At 47.8% G+C, this 19,644-nt stretch overlaps 1 protein-coding gene across 8 annotated transcripts in view; it reads left to right on the top strand.

Moving 5' to 3' along the window:
- Nucleotides 1-19,644, top strand: part of ELMO2 (engulfment and cell motility 2) — a 52,648-nt gene that overhangs the window by 25,866 nt on the left and 7,138 nt on the right. For 4 of the 8 annotated variants that reach the window (XM_032795573.2, XM_032795571.2, XM_032795572.2 and 1 more), the window contains exons 8-15: nucleotides 1,560-1,711; nucleotides 6,881-6,959; nucleotides 7,580-7,615; nucleotides 12,674-12,724; nucleotides 13,032-13,154; nucleotides 13,476-13,610; nucleotides 14,088-14,192; nucleotides 14,279-14,387. In XM_032795573.2, the coding sequence (XP_032651464.1) occupies nucleotides 1,560-1,711; nucleotides 6,881-6,959; nucleotides 7,580-7,615; nucleotides 12,674-12,724; nucleotides 13,032-13,154; nucleotides 13,476-13,610; nucleotides 14,088-14,192; nucleotides 14,279-14,387 (790 nt within the window). The other 4 variants (XM_075072122.1, XM_032795575.2, XM_032795577.2 and 1 more) reach the window with 3 other exon arrangements.

A 19,644-nucleotide genomic window follows, 5' to 3' on the forward strand; every position in this document is an offset into this window, starting at 1 on the left:
CCCCCCCCCCCAACACCTCCCCCACCAGTTGGGGATCCAGAGGGAGAAACAGCCTGCTGCTGGGTCCCAGGCTTATGTGGAGTTTCCTGCTGTCTCCTTCCCTCATGTGGAGAACTGCAGCTGCTAGGCAGGAACCCTCTAGCTTCTGCCCCTTGCCTCCCGCCCTCCCTCCTCCCCAGTGTCTTGTGTGTGTGAGCTGGGCTTTGCCGGCTCCAGCAGCCCCTAGTGGTGACCAGCAGTATGGCAGCCCATTTCTGCAGGGGAAAGTATCAGAGGGGTAGCCATGTTAGTCTGGATCTGCAAAAGCAGATGCATTAAGTGGGTATTCACCGACGAAAGCTCATGCTCCAATATGTTTGTTAGTCTATAAGGTGCCACAGAACTCTTTGCTGCTTTTTGTGGGGGAAAGGAAATTATGGACAAAAAACCAATTTCTGTTAAATTCTGCATTTGCAGTGGCACAGAATTCCCCTAGGAGTAAATAATTTCGTATTTAAGTTTCATCAGAGCTCTTGGTGAATATCGTCTTATCCTGATGATTTATTATTGTTTAATTTATCAATTTGTTCCAAAACCTCCTGTACTGACACATCAATCTGGGACAGTTCCTCAGATTTGTCACCTAAAAAGCATGTCTCAGGTGTGGGAACCTCCCTCCAAATTCTCTGCAGTGAAGATCGATTCAAAGAATTAATTTAGCTTCTCCACAACAGCCTTGTCTGTCTTGAGTGCTCCTTTAGCACCTGGATCATCCAGTGGCCCCACTGATTGTTTGGCAGGCTTCCTGCTTCTGAGGTACTTAAAAAAAAAAAAAATTGCAGTTAGTTTTTGAGGCATTTGGTAGTTGGGCCAAAATAGAATCTGAAGGCCACCTGATTATCCTTTTTCCACTTGACTTACCAGAATGTGAACTATAGCTGTAGCCCAGCCCATTTTAAAAGTCAACATTAATTGTGTTACTGTTCACTATCCTAGCAGAAATAACCAGCTTATATGTGTCTCCCACAATCCCAAACTGCTCCTGTGCTTCTCTAGGTGCTTAGATCTCCAGCTTCTACAGTGTAGTTATTGGTTCTTGATACAAAATCCTACAGCATGCTGCAAATAAGGATTGTAGGGATGTCAGAATCTCTTATCTCTGTGTGGCAGGTACAACGTGAGGCATGAATGAGACAGTCTATAACCTTCCTTAGCATAAGTCTATCTTACTCCATAAAAGCAGGAGATGCCCAGGCCACGGACTCTGAGAGTTGGGGTAGTGTCCTTCTCACAGTTGCAGCAGCTGGACCTTCTGGGATTGTGGTGCATGTCACATGCTCCACACTGATCGGGTTTCTCCTGCTCTCATGCAGCTTCCAGGAACAGTGTGCCTCTTGCAGGCAGCTGGATGCAAGGTGAGGTGGTGCTGATTTTAAGAGCATGATGCAGTTGCTACACTTCCTTCTGGTGTTCTGAGGCCTGCCTCCTCTGCCAGCCTGCGTCAAAGCACTTTGGTATCTGGTTTGTCACATCACTTCTGTGGTGGGCATCTGCTGAGGTGCTGGTTTCTCTGGTTTTAGATTGCAGGATATGTGAGTCAGCCCCTGGTGGATGTCTCTATTCTTCAGCGATCCCTAGCCATCCTAGAGAGCATGGTGCTGAACAGCCAGACTCTGTACCAGAAGATAGCGGAGGAGATAACTGTGGGGCAGCTCATCTCTCACCTCCAGCTGTGAGTATCCAAGAACCCAGAGTGGAAAGATCTAAAACTAAACTGAGATTTGTAAAACTTTTTTAGATTATTTTATATTGAAATTCATAACAGTGATGTTCTAAATAGCATGACTGGTAGGGTGTCTTTTTTGAATTTTACAAATCTGTTAAAAGCAAAGAACAAGAAATTGGAAAATTATGGCACTAGTCCTGGAAATACTTGAGGACATGAGTAATTTCCCTCATGTGAATAGTCTCACTGATTTCAGTGGGATTAATCATGTTATTAATATACATGTGCAGAATAGCTGGCAGGATTGGGGCCTAAAACTGTATTGTTAATCAGAGGTTTTCTTTTATAAATCCAAATGGCACAAAATCTTTAGCGCTGTAAAGCAAAATTACTTCAGTGTTACCAATGAAAAGTTGTTTAGTACTTCAGTACATTAACAAAGTTAAAACTTGTGAACATTGTATATACAAACTCACAAACATTGATATTAACATGAATATTTCATAATGTAATACATTCAACTTTAATTACAATCCATGATCAAAAATCACAGGCCAGTTACCAAGGAGTCCTAATATTTGCATTCCCTGAGGATGCCCTCTGTGCTTTCAGAATTGCTTGAGGACAATCAACTTAACGTCTGACAAATGCACGGCTACCTTCTTGTTTTGTGATTGGCAGCTGCAAGGTGGTTGTTGCAAAATTGTTTAATCCCATTAAACCCACTCCTGCAGCTGAATCCACATGTGCTGAGCACCATGAGAGTCAGTGGGGGTCCATGCACGTGCTGGGGTCTGCCCATGTGCATTGCGTGCAGTATTGGGACCACAGCTGCTAATATGTTTTGGCATCTTTCTGTTCAAAACTTTTTGAGAATAATTCTAGAATGCGTGTTACTGTGATTTTTCTTGCAAAGATCTGCTTAACTTAACCATACTGACTACATTTGTTGTCAGAAAGCTAATCACATGACATTATATTTTCTTTCACCTCTGACTGTATTATTAGTGATCAGTCAAATATTCAGATACAAGTGGATGACTGGAGCTATTGTGCCTGTTACACAAGTAAGCAGCTTCTCCCTCAGGAGTGACTATAGCATACACAATAGATGCATTGTGCACATTACATCTAAAGACATTTCAGCTCCTCTTGAATCACTTCATCCGGAAGTTGTCCAGCCACTGCAAACCCTGAGGGAGGAGGATTGCCTAGTTAAAGCCCTTGAGCTTTTATTTGTGGATATTTGACAAATTGGAAGGTGGTGCCTGTTTCCAATAGAGCTGGGTGAATAACTTATTTTGCAGTTCTGAAAAATGTAAAAATACCAGGTTTGGGTCCAGTCAAATCCAAAAATTGTGAAAAAAAATTGGCAAATTGAAAAAATCAGTTTCAGGTTGAACTAAAAAAGTCTTTTGACCAAAAATATTTTATTTGGGGCATTTTTAAGGGGATGTGGAGATGATGTTGCATTCCTTTCTAACTCTTGACTCAGTGTTTGGGGCACGTAGTTTGGATGTGAGAGTCCCAGGTTCAGTTCCCTCCTCTACCTGAAATCTGAACATTGCAAGAGAGCACCCTAGCCGCTGGACTCTGGGATATTCTAGTCTGGGTCTCTCTCAGCCTTTCCTGTTGAAGCTATTCCATTGTGTAGCAATAAGAAAATAGTTTTTGGAGCAGGGAATGAATTTTATAGTCTTACATTATTAATGATGAGGTTTTTTACTTGTTTGTATAATTAGTTTGTGGCATTTGAGGTTTTTTCTCTTAAAAAGCTTCAGCCCTGAAATGAAGCATCTCTGATCTTTGTTGGTATATTTTGTTGTGAGAACATCACAAACTCAAATATGCCCTGACCATGAGTGCCCTGGCTGTCGGAAAACTGCAGATGACTGCATAACTGGGTGGTCAGGGCATTAATCTAGGATGCAGGAGACCAAGTTCAAGTCCATACTCCAATAACTATTTATACATAGTAGAATAGCTTCAATAGGAGAGAGGGAGACCCTCCCATGCACCTCAGACTATCACCCAGTCCAGTGGCTAGGGTGTTCTCCTGTCATGTGGGAGATCCAAGTTCAAATCTCTTCTCCACATCACACACAATGGGGAATTGAACCTTGGTCACTGTGACATGCCTGGGTGTAAGTCAGACCATTGAGGAGCTGTGTGACTCCCTTCCCTGTAACCTGGGGTGCCTTACAATGTCTTGCTGTAATAGTCTCCAACCTAGACTGCTCACAAGCAGCCACCAGCATGCAGGCCACTCCCAGATGTGTCTCTGTAACTGCAGCATGCTCATCACCTGGCTTTCACCAGCCTTGGTTATACTGCAGAGTGACTCTGATATACTCCCAGTCTAGTACTTTGCCCCAGAAATTATGGAATCATAGAATATCAGGGTTGGAAAGGACCTCAGGAGGTCATCTAGTCCAACCCTCGGCTCAAAGCAAGACCAATCCCCAACTAAATCATCCCAGGCTTTGTCAAGCTTGACCTTAAAAACCTCTAAGGAAGGAGATTCCACCACCTCCCTAGGTAACCCATTCCAGTGCTTCACCACCCTCCTAGTGAAAAAGTTTTTCCCAACATCGAACCTAAACCTCCCGCACTGCAACTTGAGACCATTACTCCTTGTTCTGTCATCTGGTACCACTGAGAACAGTCTAGATCCATCCTCTTTGGAGCCCCCTTTCAGATAGTTGAAAGCAGCTATCAAATCCCCCCTCATTCTTCTCTTTTGCAGACTAAATAATCCCAGTTCCCTCAGCCTCTCCTCATAAGTCATGTGGTCCAGTCCCCTAATCATTTTTGTTGCCCTCCACTGGACTCTTTCCAATTTTTCCACATCCTTATAGTGTGGGGCCCAAAACTGTACACAGTACTCCAGATGAGGCCTCACCAATGCCGAATAGAGGGGAGTGATCACATCCTTCGATCTGCTGGCAATGCTCTGTATGTTGTGCACTGCCCAGCGCCCTTGCGGACAGTCCAGAAATATTAAGTTTGTTAATCCTTTAAGACAAATTTATTAACTACAAAGAGAGAGATATTAAGTGAGTACAAGCAATGAGGCATAAAGGCAAGAAACAGTTACAAGAAAAATAAGGATGAAACACTTACTGGTGCTTAAGACTATGTCTACACTACAGACCTTATGGCACAGCTGTACTGCTGCCGCTGTGAGGTCTCCCATGTAGCCTCTCTATGCGGCTGGGAGAGCCCTCTCCTGTCGGCGCAATTAAACCACCTCCAACAAGTGCTATGATGGTGGGAGAGATCTCCTGCTGACGTAGCGCTGTGCACACCAGCACTTCTGTTGTAATTTATGTCGGTCAGGGGTGTGGGGTTTTCTTGTTGTTTTTTTTTCCACATTCCTGACCGACAAAAAGGCTATGTCTTCACTAGCACAACTTAACAAAAAATGTTAAATTTAAAGCCACATTTTCTCACCACATGTTCTCAGCAGTTTTACTGACCAAACTTCTTAGGTCAGGACCCCTCCCGCAATCTAATGGCTGCTTCCTTTGTCCCATCATAGTGAATTGATGGGCATGGGTGGGGGGGATACCTTGGAGTGTCTTCCCCTTCTTTTATAGTTCTGTCCCCCTTTGAGAAGCATTTCCAGCTGGGAGCAAGGTGACAGGCAGTCTGTGTGGAAGGAAACTCATGCGGTTTCTTTGCTAAGATGTAGATTTTTTTTGCCCCTGCCTCCTTTCCTGTCAAAGCATGGCCACTTAGTAGGTAATGGTCCATCAGCCTTGTTTACACCTGGCTGAGGTATCAGCTTGCCCTTTGTCTCTGAGGAATTGGTTGGTTATTTCCCAGACTTCTCTGGGAAACATACTTGTAGTCAAGATCTCAGCTTTTGTTTATAATTTCACATATTGCACCACTATGTGCATTTTGCCATGATATTGATAAGCAAATTATGAGTTTTTAAATACCTCAAAAGGCATGCCATGTACAAACATTATTACAATAGTGTGTAGGGTGTGAACCCAGGGGTGTATTCTATCACAGTTGCCCACATCCCAGGGAAGTGCCCAGTCACTGGCTGCTAGAAGTTTTATAAGGAGGGCATCACCACTGCATTTTTCAGGAAATAAACTGTTTGCTTGAAATATTTCGCTGAGCTCTAGTGGCAGATATAGCACTGACTATTTGCTTTATTGAGTTCATGTTTGAGTTTTTTATGTTCTTAACAAAATATACTAGCAAAGATCAGAGAGGCTTCATTTCAGGGCTGAAGCTTCTTAAGAGAAAAAACCTCCTAAATAAACCTGAAATGCCACAAACTGTTAGGATACTAATTATATAAACAAGTACAAAACATCATTATTAATAATGTAAGACTATAAAATGAGGAGGAAGTAAAGAACTAATAACATGTAAATAAAATATCTCATTTTTAATTTTTTTAATTAAATTTTTAAAAATCTAAAACTTTTTAATCGTGATTTTTATTCACTTCCCACCAGGGAGCCAGCTGCTGCCCCTGTCTCGTTTTGCTTCATGTCTTCACTCTTTTTATTTTTGTGTGTTCAACTCTGTGCCACACATGGGGCTGGCTACCATGCCCCCTCCAGCCCCTCCCCCGACCTGAGTGACCCATCACAACCTCTCCCCTTATTCAGCCTTTCCCATGGAGCCTCCTTGTCCTCCTCATGAAAAGTCTAGGCTCATGAGTCAGGGCCTGTAGTTTTGCAACCCCCAGCTCCCAGAGGTTGAGGCTCTGGCCCCTGAGTCCCATGAGCTGCATTGTTCAGAATGTGGATGCTGCTTCTGGCAGTTGCTGCAGTTTGAGTTTCTTCAGAGACTGAGGCCAAAGGTTGTTGGGCTTGAGAATGGTTTGTAAACTCTTGATACAGTGTCCCTGTCATGTGAGCCAGAAGAAATAGTGTAGACCATGTTTGGGAGCATGTCATAGTGTATTTTCCCCTGACTAGAGCAGTTTCTATTTGTCAGTTTAGTGGTGCTCTGAGCAAAGCTAGATGATGTGGTGGTAAAAATACTTGGGTACTGTCTGAGGAACTGCACCAGCGCACATCCTGCCTCCAGATATCCTGGAATAGATGGGGTGAAGTGACAGCCTGTAATATTCCTCTCCCTGTTCTGCAAACGCTAGCTGCTTCTTTCATCTCCAGTTCTCCATGTGTCTCTCTGTCCCTGCAGCTCAAACCAGGAGATTCAGACGTATGCCATTGCCCTGATCAATGCCCTCTTCCTGAAGGCGCCTGAGGACAAGAGACAGGTCTGTGACTTCCTTTCTGTAGCCAAAGCCCCAGGCCTGATTAATGGCTGACTGCTTGTTTGGCACCTGCAACATCTGAGAAGTCCCTCTGTCTAAGCAGAATGGGGCCCAGACTCAGCCAAGCTCTTTCTATTGCTGTGGGACTCTCTTGCAGTGGTTCAGCCTGGGGGGAATGTGGCGATTCCAATAGAGAGATTGACTGGAGCAGAAAGCTCCTGGTGTGGGGCATGTCCAACAGGAAAATGTTGCTGGAGGGAGAAGCATAGAGCGATTGTGTGTAGAGCATGGACACCCTTTGGAGAAACTGAGTCCTGTGGAAATGCCACATGGGAGTGCAGCACAGGGTGGGGAAGTTAGGAGCCCCATGGGACTGTCCAGCATGCACACACAATCTGAGCTCCATGGGCATGTCCCCATGACATGCATAAGAAAAGTAAGATCTCTGCTCTGCTTGAGGCGCCCCAAGATCTTAGTTAGATGTGGGGTGTGCATGCGTCTGTGTTGTGAAGCTTTGCTCTGTTAACTCTTCCTCCTCCAGTGCCCTGTTTGTGCCCTTGCTTTGGGCTCTGAGCTAACTCCTTTGTCTGCTTTTCTTTGTGCCTTTTGCTTTCTGCCAGCAGGACAAGCTCCTTAACCCGCTAGACCTGCCTGTCACTGTAAGTAACTCCAGCCCTGGGGGAGGGTCAGATGCCTGCTGAGCTTTAGGCATCCTAGGTAGTTAGCCTCTAGCTCTCTGACCTAGTACCAGAGGTGCTGCATTGGGATTGGAGGTGAAGGGTGGTCCGGGGGATGGTGCTGGAGGAACCATAGGGAGGGTCTGCTTGACTTTAGCTGGCATAGAGGATATTTATAACGATGGTCAATAAAGGGGTTGTTTGCGCTGGGGAAACTTTTAAAACCCGTTCAGCGAAATCAATTTTAAAACCAGAACCAGTTCAGTAAAAACAGGCCAAGCCACCTTTAACTGTCTAAAACTGAGTCTGTGCCACAGCTCCGATTGATTTTAAAATAGGCTAGGTGTGTGGCTACACTTGCAGATGTAGAGCGCTGTGAGTTACACCTGCCTTTGGAGAGCACAGCAGGGAAAGCGCTGCAGTCTGTGCACATTGACACCTGCTTGTGCACTGGCGTGGCCACATTTGGGCCACTTGCAGAAGCATTGGGAGCGGTGCATTATGGGCAGCTATCCCAGCATACAAGTGACTGCAACATGCTTTTCAAATGGTGGGGGGAGGAGGGAGTGTGACAGGGAGTGTGTTGTGTGTATGTGGGAGGAGAGAGAGTGCGTTTTGGGGGGGTTGAGAGCATGTCAGCATGCTGGCTTGTAAGTTCAGACAGCTGCAGACCTCCCACTCTTCCCCGCCTCTCTCTCTCTCACACAGCATTCCACACTAATGGCTTGCATGTCAGCTGTCGGAAATGGAGCTTTGAAAGGGCATTTCCGCATTCCTACAGGAGTTCAAAACAGTGACAAGAGTGACCATTTGACTTAAGGGGATTATGGGACGTTTCCAGATGCCGGTCAGAGCGCAATAATGCAACACCTTGTTCACACTGACGCCTGTGTGTTGTAGTCAAGACGCAGCAAACGTTATTCCTCTCACTGAGGTGGAGAACCAGCAGCGCTGTAGCCGCGGAGTCAGAGTGCTCTACATGCCTTGCCAGTGTGGACGGGGAGTGAGCTAGGGCGCCCGGGGCTGCTTTATTGCGCTGTAACTCTCACGTGTAGCCAAGCCTTAGAAAACTTGCTATGTAGACAAGACCTTATGATAGCAGAGGTGAAGGGGAACATTCACAGTACTCAATGCTGATTCTGTCAGGTTGTAGTGTATGTCATGTCTGATCTGGGGCCATCCCTTGAGCAATTGTGCCCTAAGAATACACTTCAGCGTCCAGCTGTCTGCCTCAGGATTGTTGCTTGTGTCCCGCTGCCCATGCAGTCATGGGCGGTGAGTTCCATACCCACGTAGTGCCCAGGCACCAGCAATATTCAGAGCCCAGGGGCCCAGTTCCACCAATGTTTGGGGATAGATCTCCCTCCGGCCCCCTCTGCTGCCCCCACACCTCCTCTGCGTGTTCCCCAGCACCCCCTTGCTGGCCCCATGCATGTCCTGGGGTCCTGGAGGGAGCAGAGCATCCCTGCCTCTTCTGTGCAGCTTGCCTTCCTGCAGCAACTGCTGCCGCAGGGTCCTAGTGCCCCGCATATCGACTGCCAGGGCAGACTGACTCTGAGACGACCCTTCCCTTTTCCGGCGGAGCCCTCCAGTAGCACAGCCCGCCGTCCCGTTCCCCCCCCATTCCCCCGCCGCCCATAGTCACTGCTCCATGCTGGGCAAGGAGGCAGCCCCATCCCCGACCCCCAGTGAGGCTACAGTCAGGGGCAACAGCAGGGGAGGAGGCACACGCAGAACCCCCTGGCACCCACCACGGGGGAGGCGAGGGAGATTCTTGGACCTGAGAGGGGCCCTAGGAGCACATGCAGTGACAGTGTGCTGCTGGCGGGGCGGGAAAGGGGAGTTCCTCCCCCAGAGCTCACTGCTGCCGGCAGGGAAAGGGCTGGGGGGGTGTCCTCTCTGGCCCCTGCCCCAGAGCAGCCTGCTTGCACCCCAAACTCATCCCCAGCCCTGCCCCACCCCAGAGCCCATACCCCCAGCGAGAGCTTTCACCCCCTCACACACCCTAACCCTCTGCCCCAGCCCTGAGCCTCTCCAACACCCCAAACCCCCCAGCCCCAGCCAGAGCCCTCACCCCCCCACACTCCTACTCTTGCCTTGAGCCCCTCCCACACCCCAAACCCCTCATTCCCAGCCCCAGACAGAGCCCTCACTCCCTACACCCCTACCCTCGCCCTGAGCCCCTCCCACACCCTAAACCTCTCATCCCCAACCCGAGCCCACATCCCCCTGAACCCTAACCATCTGCCCCAACCCTGAGCCCCCTCCTGCATCATGAACCCCTCATCCCCAGCCACATCCCTCACCCCACACCCCAACCTTCTGCCATAGCCCCCTCCCACGCCCCAAACTTCTCATCCCCCCGCACCCTGTCTGCCCCAGCCCTGAGCCCCCTCCTGCATCATGAACCCCATAGCCCTGAGCCCCCTCCCACACCCCAAACCTCTCTTCCCCAGCCCTACCCCTGCACCCCCTCCCTCCCCAAACTCCGTCTCAGAGCCTGCACCCTGCACCCCAGACCTCCTTCCCCACCCAAACTCCCTCCCAGAGCCTTGGGCAGGTGGTGGGCTGAGTTTTGGGGGGGCACAGTTTGGGCAGGGCGGGTTCCAGGCACCACCAAAATTTCTACAAACCTGCCTCCCATGCATGCAGTTTAGAGTATGATTTAGAGACTTCCATTTGGTAGGTTCTCAGAGCGTTTTGCAGACATTTGTAGCAGCAGAGAGCACTTTATTCTTGCTAAAAATGCAGCCACCTCTGAGGTGGCTCTGTTGATGCTTTTAACAGCACTTAGCAATAATGATGTAATATTCTAAGACAGACAATGGGTGGGCTTACCATCTCAAATGGAAAGTTCACAGGTAATTCAGGGAGGAAGAATGTAATTGTGACTAGAAGTTTGGCCAAGATAATGCTAATACCCAACTCATAACATTTCCAAGGAATCTTATGTTTTTATCTTTAACGACCACTTAAATTTTCCTTGCATCTTTTGTACACAGCCTAATACGTTGGGGTCCTGGTCCACAGCTAGGGCTCTCAGCACTACAGTAATAACAATCCAAAAGAGCACCTCCAAGCCCACAGAGCCCCTAGTACCATCCTGGGGCATTAGGGACAATACTGACTTGGAGAGGAAAGCGCCCCCTGCAGAGTCACCCTCACCATTCCCTGCAGCATAGTGTCCCCAGGACCATGCTGGAGCATTAGGAACAATATCAATCACTTGACAGTGGTTAGGCAGTGTGTGTGTGTGTGCTCACACTTCTACTTACTATACTAATCAGGATTGTTTCACTGTCTCCTTTCTTTCCAACCATTTACCTGCTTTATCCATCTGTTGTCTCATCAGATATACAACCTATAAGCTCTCTGGGGCAGGGAGTCCCTTTATTTTGTGTTTGTAGGGCACAAATCTCTAAGGACATTATCATAGAAATTATAAATAATAAGAAACCGTGCTAATTCAAGGGACAGTGTATCCTCTTTTGAACCACTTCCTGCAGCAGCTGGATGTTCAGACGTCTCCTATCCAAGTACTGACTCATTTTGACTATAGTTAGTGTGTGAGCCCTGCTGAGCTCACAGCTCTAGGTGGTTTGGCTATCAGCCAGAGTGTCACTCTGCTCTTCCTAGTGATTCCTGTCTCCAGCAATATAGAGCCAAAAGAGTAAAAACAAAGACCCTAGGAGCAGGCTGAAATGTACATTTTGCCATACTTCCTGTGTGGCCTGGAACTAGCAGGATTAGCTTGGGGAATTGGGATAGTGCAAGGGAGATCAAGAGGGGTAGGTTGCACTGATGTAATTATTTAAGTATGATTTCATATTCAAATCCAATTCTGGGCTTGCCCAGCCTATGTTCCCCAGTGTTCACAATGTGCAGAGGTTCTGAAATGGACTGTTCCGCTGAATCCATTCCAGATGGCAAGTGGCCTGATAGGTACGCCTCCTGTTATCATAGGCCCATCCAAACACCTTGCCCCAATAGCAAATTTCTGAAAAGCTCCTACCATTATATTAGCTCTGGCACAGCTCCACCTGCTACTGTAAACAGGTTGCTGGTGTTTTTAACCAGTATGTCATCTAGACCTGTGGAGAGATGGCAGGTTAGGTGATATATGCATGATGTCTAGTCAGCTGGCCATGTTGGTCCCAGACACACAGGTTTACAGTAGATTCACATGTCTGTCTGTTGGGATGAGGCACCTCCTCAGCATGTGTGATGTTTTAATACGTCTCACTTCTTCTTCTTTGCTAAATTTGAAAGAGCGCTGTTAGAGAGCCTTTGCTCCTCAGACTGAGGTACAGGCTGAGGGAGTCACTAGGAAACAAAGCCACTGGAGCAAAAATAGCAACTGAAAACTTCACGCATGAAACTTATTTCCTTTCTATTTGTGTAACTCAAAATCAGCTCAGTATTTTGTCCTCAAACTGCCCCTTAAAAATCACCTTTGAGGCTGAGACAAGGGAAATGTGAGCTCCAGAGGAAGAGTTCTGAGAAAGTGATAAGCTGTTGAAACGGGGAAATCTTGTGTCAGCTCGGAACATGCTGGCTGGGCTGTTTACCTGATTGCAGTAAGACTTCTGCAGACAAATACATTCCTGCACTGGTCAGAGTACACGTCCCCAGTTCACGGGTAGCTGGGACAGTCTTGGCCAGCAGCACAGGCTAGGGCAGCCCAAGTAACACCCCATGCTGCCGTAGGTCCAACAGGCTTGGCCAGCAAGAGACATCTAGGGCCAAGCTTCCTCCTGCCCCCGGACCTCCACACATCCTTTTGCACTGGTGGTATGCCAGTCCAAAGGGGCCATAGAGCGATAATGAATTGGGCCCTTAGATCTCAGGGTGACCCGTGCTCTAAAGAGACACGGGTGCGGTGGAGGAATTGTCCCATGCTGATTGTCTGTAATGAGTTATCTGTCCTACATGATATGGGCTGTCACTGATCTGCCGCTCACCTTTTCTCTCCTTTCTGCAAGAGGTGGGTTCTGTTTTTGTTTTTCTCTCATATTCCTTTTATCTCTGAATCCCCAACAGGAAATGGCTAATGCATTTGCCCAGAAGCACCTGAGGTCTATAATCCTGAATGTGAGTATGTGACAAATGACAGGGAGCTTCTCAGTCATTACTAATTGGAAACCTTGCTTATGCTGAGTTTAAATCTTGCTGCCTAAGGGCACCTCCAGGAATATGAGTCTGTTCAGAGTGGAATTGCAACCACTCTTCCAAGAGAAAGGAGAGAGTTTGCAGCATTTCCTCCTCGCATTAGAGCAGGTCCTGTCAGGTATTGGATCTTCACAAACACGGGTATGGGCAGCCTGACTTGTGCCTACAGCAAGCAGCACTCAGTAGTTTTTCTTACTGTTCACTCTTGCCCCCATCCTTGATATTGCAGCATGTGATCAGAGGAAACCGCCCAATCAAAACAGAAATGGCGCATCAGCTGTACGTGCTGCAGGTCCTGACCTTTAACCTCCTGGAAGAGCGGATGATGACCAAGATGGATCCCAATGATCAGGTCATTGTTAGGGCTGCAGTGAGTGCACTGTAGAAGAACCCCCAGGGTCAGCAGGCTGGGTACAATTATGAGAGACAGGAGGTGCTGAAAGAGGGGAATTGATTCATGACTGGCTTCCTTAGCTCCACCTCAGCTGCAGGGAATGTTAAAAGTTGAAGTTCCCAATGGGTGTCACTGTAAAAAGTGCCAGTTTGATTCCTGGCACTTGGTCCATGCCCATAACATGAACTCTGGAGAGAGACAGGACTGTATGGTGTTGTGTAGAAATATTGTCTATGTGATTGCTGATGCACTGCAATCTCCTTGCCTTCTGTCCCTCAGGCACAAAGAGACATCATATTTGAGCTGAGAAGAATCGCTTTTGATGCAGAGTCCGATGGCAACACCGTACCTGGGGGCGGGACAGAGAAACGCAAAGCCATGTACACAAAGGACTACAAGATGCTGGGATTCACTGTATGTATCCGGAGGGATTGCTGATGACACAGTTTGCTAGAGGCAGCTTAAGAGTTTCCTGTCGGGGAGGGGAGAACAGAAGGAGGCCACGAAGTGAAAAGATCACACCCCATTTCTGTATCAGAGCCTAAGACATCTCCTAAGAGAGGAACTTTGCAGAGACAGGGCTCCCTGTTCGTATCCTTGTGAACTGACTGCTCAGTTAAAACCAGTGATTAGGCTCAGGTCTCTTGGCATGATGCGCAAGGATCTTCTCGGAGGGCACAGATACTTGTGTGCGAGTCACAGGAGCAACAAAAAACATTTCCGGAGACAATTTAGATAGGTGGCCACTCAAGTGTTCCCTGGGTGGATTGCTCATCTCAGGGGGAGTGTTCTGGAGGGTTAGGGACCCCCTGCATGGGCAGATTCAGGGAGGCTTCTTTCAAGATTCCCTGGTACTAATGTGTTTGGGTTTTTCCTGCACTCTACCCACAGAATCACATCAATCCAGCCATGGACTTTACCCAGACTCCCCCAGGGATGCTGGCTTTGGACAACATGCTCTACTTGGCCAAATTCCATCAGGACACCTACATAAGGGTATGGAGAGAAGGGTACCTCCTGCAAACATCATCACCCTGGTTTGTGCTGTGTCATGCATGTGCTCTCTCTCGCTCTCTCTCTAGATTGTCCTGGAAAACAGCAGTCGGGAGGACAAGCATGAGTGCCCGTTCGGGCGCAGCGCCATTGAGCTCACCAAGATGCTGTGTGAAATCCTGCAGGTTGGAGAGCTCCGTAAGTGCCTCCATCCCAATCCCTGGAACCTTTCTCCAGATGTGCTGTGTATTGGGAAGGTGCTCCCCTGAAATCACCCACAGGGTATACATTCTGTGCCCAAGGGCAGAGAGCCTGGAGCTGCTTTCTTGTGATCTGTGAGTGCTGCGACCAGGGTCTGTGCTCTCTTTGGTGAGTTAGGCTGCTCGGGCTGGAGTAGGGTTGTACAGGATCAGAGGACACAGTGGTAAAATTGCCTGCACTACAGCTCACCCCGCTGGTAGCACCAGTGCTGAAGAGCAGGTAAGAAATGTCCTTATATAGGCAACGCCATGGATGCTTGGGGCCTCCTGAGTGATGTGTGTGAGTCAGGAGGGAAGCTCTCTTCTGGGACTACAAGGATGACAGTACTCAGCTCTTCTTTAGGTATGTGTCATTATGGATCCCACTATAGGTGTGCATGTACCTCATGCATGCAGCTCAATCTTTTTCTGAATAGCAATGTCTGTTGGGCCCTGTGTGTGCCCTGTGCAAGGGCATAAAAGGAAAAGAGACCACAGCCCTATCTTAGTTCCCTCTTGCCATCCATGGCAGAGACACTGAACTAAATGAGTGTCTGACTCATTACTCTTTCTTGAGCTTCAAACTCACTTCAGATTACTTTTATTCTGTGAAGGAATTCCTCTTCACTTGGACATTGAAAAAAGGGGAAAGGATAGGGGGAAATCTTCCTTAAAGCTCCCGTGCACACAACCTGCACAGCACAGTGAGACACTTCACACATGCTATAGGTTAAAACCCTGTCCACTGTGCGACGGTCTCATGTCCTTAACTGATGAGCACAACAGATTCCATTTCTGCCTTGGGGAAGGGCACATCTGCAACAAGTGCTCGTTCTGCTGTTCACGTTCACATACTGGATGAGAAGGAAGAGACACGAGGCTTAAGTTACATCTCTTTGATCAATCCATGAATGATGCAGCCAGTCCTGGAGATGACAGCTCCACCAAGCTGGAGTCGTGGAGGCTATCCCCAGAAACTGCTCCACTAATCACATACCCCTGGTTTCCATCACGCTGGGGAGAAGTCATCAAAAACTGTGCCAAGTCCACTGATATCAGACCCAAGATCTCCAAGACCAGGCATACCACTGGCATAGATGGCCTTACAGCTCAGTGCTTTAGCACCAATTCCAGGACAAAGAGACACTGTACCAACAGACTGGCATGGATTCCAAGTGCAGCTTGGAGCATCCAGCAGTTTTATCCCAAAAAGAGGATTTGAAATATTCTTCTAAAGACAAATCTAACCCTTCCATGACATTGACGGCTGGGAGCAAGGTACAGACTATGAAGACAGCACAGGAGACAGCTGTACTTTTACAAATTTTGACACTGAGACTCACACTGGTACCGACATCCATGCCAGTCAACAAACCTTTCTGGTACCAAGATGCACCTTAAAGGAACTGCCATCACTTCTGCACTTGGGACAGACACCAGCACTGGAGGCCCCAGCACCAGACATACCCCCAGTGGTACTGCTGTTCACAGAGATGTACTTCTCTTCGCCATATCCAGCCCATTCCTTCTCTCTTACTTCAGCTAGGGAACCCTCTTCCATCAGATCAGTATAAGGATCTGTGGGACTAGAACCCAGGTCTGTAGAGCTCAGGGCTGCAGTTCTACATCACCAGGGAGCCATCCAGAGCCCCATCTAAGGAGCTTTGTTGAGATTAGGTGCTATAGGAAGAACTGCCTACCGGGTCCAGAGCAGCAATAACCTGCAGCTTTTTGATTGGTCCGTGCTCACTATTTAACCCTAGAGGGTGCCCCAGGAAGTTGTTTAGGCAACCACACAGACCTCTGGCCTGCTGCAACTCCACACCTCCCCTAGCTTTCTGATCTCCAGTCTCCGAACTCAGGCTGAGTCTGACCCTTACTTTTGTCTGTTCATCCCATCTCTAGCGATTACTCTTATCCCTGCTCACTGACTACTCCCTCGTGGCCACCCTTGATTGTGTGGATAGCAGCCCAGCCATAACCGCTAGGTCAAACCACTTACTCCTCTGTCTCTTACTCTCAGAAAAGGATCTTAGAGGGAGTTCCAGCAACATTCCTTACCAGGCACTGATGCATGACTGTAGTTGACCCGTCCACTGCCAATCTGACCAGTACCCTTAAAATCTGCACCTTGACCTTACTGGCCCTCCTGGAGCCATCCACAGTCCAGGAGCAGACCCCTGTTCCATGTATAGGGGAAAAGGATGACATCTCAATCACCACTGGGTCAGTGGCCCCTCCCCTCACCAGAACTAGGGGAAGCCCTTCATGAACAAGTCAAGGCAGCTTGAGAGATGCTCCAACTGTCCTCCCCACCAAAGGGGTCTTCATTTTCTCCTAAGGAGGTGCTTGTTTCAGCCGTTGTTGACTTTAGAGCCTTCCAAGATGTGCTCTCGAGGATAGCTGAAACATCAGCTGTTGAGATAACTGTGATCCAAGAGAACACGCACAAGCTGTTTGACATTTTTAGCTCCTCAGTGCCATCAAGGATTGCCCTCTTGATATAATGAGGGCATACTGGACCCAGCAAAGGCACTGTGGCATGCCCCAGTCTTGCTTTCCCCTGCCTGGAACTAAGAAGAAAAGCATTGCCACATACTGTTCAAGAGCTTTGAACATTTTACATGCATCCAGCACCAGGGTTGCTAGTAGTATCTGAAGTTCAGGAGAAAAGACCAGATCCACCAAGGAACTCCTAAAGATAAGGACCCCAGGAAATTAGACCTTTTTAGTCAGAAGGACATTCATCTGCCTCCCTCCAGGTGTGTATCATGAACTATAAGACCTGGTTCATGAAAGGAGTTTTTTAGGGGGGAAAGAGTGTGATTCTTCCACCCTCTTCCTATTTTGCCTCCCACAGGAATGCAGAGAAGAGCTCAGGGAAATCATCAGAGGTCCAGATGGTAGCAAAAGACAGTGCTATAAGTAGCAATGGACAAGCCTGGTACGGTTGCTAGATCCATGACTATGGCAATCACAATGCACCAGGCTTCCTGGTTACAGGCACCTGTTCAGCAACCAGATGGCTGAGGCACTCCCACTCCCTCAAGGCTTCAAGGACAGTGCTGAGGTCCCTAGGGATCTACATCCCACCACCATATCAAAGCTCTTCCAACATCAGACCCTGCAAAGTCAAAGAGCACTCTCCCATTACCAGGTACCAACCAGATATGCATTCAGAAAGCAGGCCTGTAGCTCCAGGAGCACATGTCATCTTCCTCTGTCATGCAGCAGGTTTGATGGGGCTGTTGAGAACCACATCAAGACCATCCCAGAGCTGACCTTGAGAAACCACCTCACCCACTTCCATCCGGTGTGGTCAGGAATTATACCAGCAAATGAGTGCTGGGCATGCCCCATGTAATTCTTTTCCTTGCCCCCTACCCACTCTCCTTCCCTGTCCATCTTCATGGACCCCTCACAAGAGCCTGTTACAAAAAAGTGGCCTTATTGCTTCATCTAGGATCCATAGGGCAGGCTCTCGACTTTTAGGACACGTACTTCCACACAGCAATCCACCTGGGCCGCAGAAGTACCTGAGGTTTACAGGTAGAGTCCAATCAATGCAAGTACAAAGTATTGCCTTTTGGGTTCTTCCCAGCACCAAGAATCTACAAAATGTGTTGCCACAATGGTGGCACACCTACGAGGGCAGCTATGACTAGATGACTCGCTGTTCAGAGGCAGATCCTGTTAGGAAGCTCTGACCACCCTCAGTTGTGCCCTTTCCCTGTTTGCGAGGCTGGGCCTCCTGGTGAATTACAAGAAATTGTTTGTTTGTTTTTTATCCCATCACAGATGATAGTTTATACAGGCCAGGATAGATTCCATAACAGCAAGGGTTAATCTGCCAGAAGACAGATTGTTCTTTTTCCAGTTATCACTGAACACAGTGAAATCACAACCAGCTATGATGGTACAGATTTGTCATGCATTATTAGGCTATATGTCCCTGTGAATGTACCTGATGCTGCTTGCCAGAATTCATCTGAGGCCTCTACAGTTCTGGCTCAGGTAAGTTTACTCCTAGGCCAAGTACCTGATGAGCAGGAAAGTCCTACTACTACCTCATGTCCTCTTAGTGCTGGACTGGTGGCTGCATGCCAGCAAAGCCCAAAAAGAGATGCGGGTCAAAGTGACCCTGTTGCCAACTATGCCATTAGTTGACATATCGGATACAGACTGGGGAGCTCATCTGCGCCATCTGCAGATACAAGGAGTCTAGTCCGCAGAGGACACAGAACTGCATATAAACGTTGTAGAACTCAGGGCAATTGGACTGATGTGTATAGCATTTCTCTCAGTCTTACGACATTCCATAATGCAGGCACTGAGAGACAATACATTGGCATTTCATTACATGAACAAGGAATGGGTGCCAGCTCTTGGCTCTCTTCAGAGGAACAAACAAACCGTGGAAATGGTATCATCTGCATAGCATAACCCTGGGAGCTCTGCACCTCCTGGGAGTTGTCAACAATCTGATGAACGTCCTGAGCAAGCAGTCCGTTACTAGTCACAAGGGTTGATGCAGGATTCTCTCACTAGGTTGACTTTCCATCAGTAGGTGACAACTCTGATGTGTACCACCAAAGACAATACCAAGTGTCCAAACTTCTGTTCCAGAAAGGGCATGATCCTTGATCATTGCTGGATGTTTTTCTTCTGCAGTGGAATCAAGATCTCGTATTGCCTTCCCACTAATTCCACTAATCCCCAAGATTACTGGCAAAGACACACAGTGCCAGGGCCATATTCAGAGCCCCTATTGACTGAACAGTTCTGGCTGACAGACCTGTTGCAGGTGTCTGTGCAATCACCAGTCAGGCTACTGGGCCAATTAGACCTTTTCTCACAGGGTCAGATTCTCCATCTGCACTTGACTGCTGGCTGGTTAAGCACCATGGTAAAGGATTGCTCCCTACAAATTCAAGAAATCCTGGTACAGAGCAGGAAAACTGACTCCACCAAATAGAAAAAGTTCTCTATATGGGCTGCCTAATACAGTCTAGACCAGAAGATTCTCAACTATTTGCTGCAGTTAAAACATTATGGATTGTCCTTTAGTTCAGTCAAGGTCCACTTGTGGCAATATCAGTGTATCATCCACCGATACAGTTGCTCTTGATCTTCTCTTATCCACCACTATCCAAGTTTTTCAAGGGTCTAATGGCTACTTACCCACCGGTCAGGGAAGTTATTCCAACATAGGACCT

This window comes from Chelonoidis abingdonii, chromosome 14 (genome assembly GCF_003597395.2).
Source record: "Chelonoidis abingdonii isolate Lonesome George chromosome 14, CheloAbing_2.0, whole genome shotgun sequence".
In the NCBI taxonomy this organism is placed as follows: domain Eukaryota; kingdom Metazoa; phylum Chordata; order Testudines; family Testudinidae; genus Chelonoidis; species Chelonoidis abingdonii.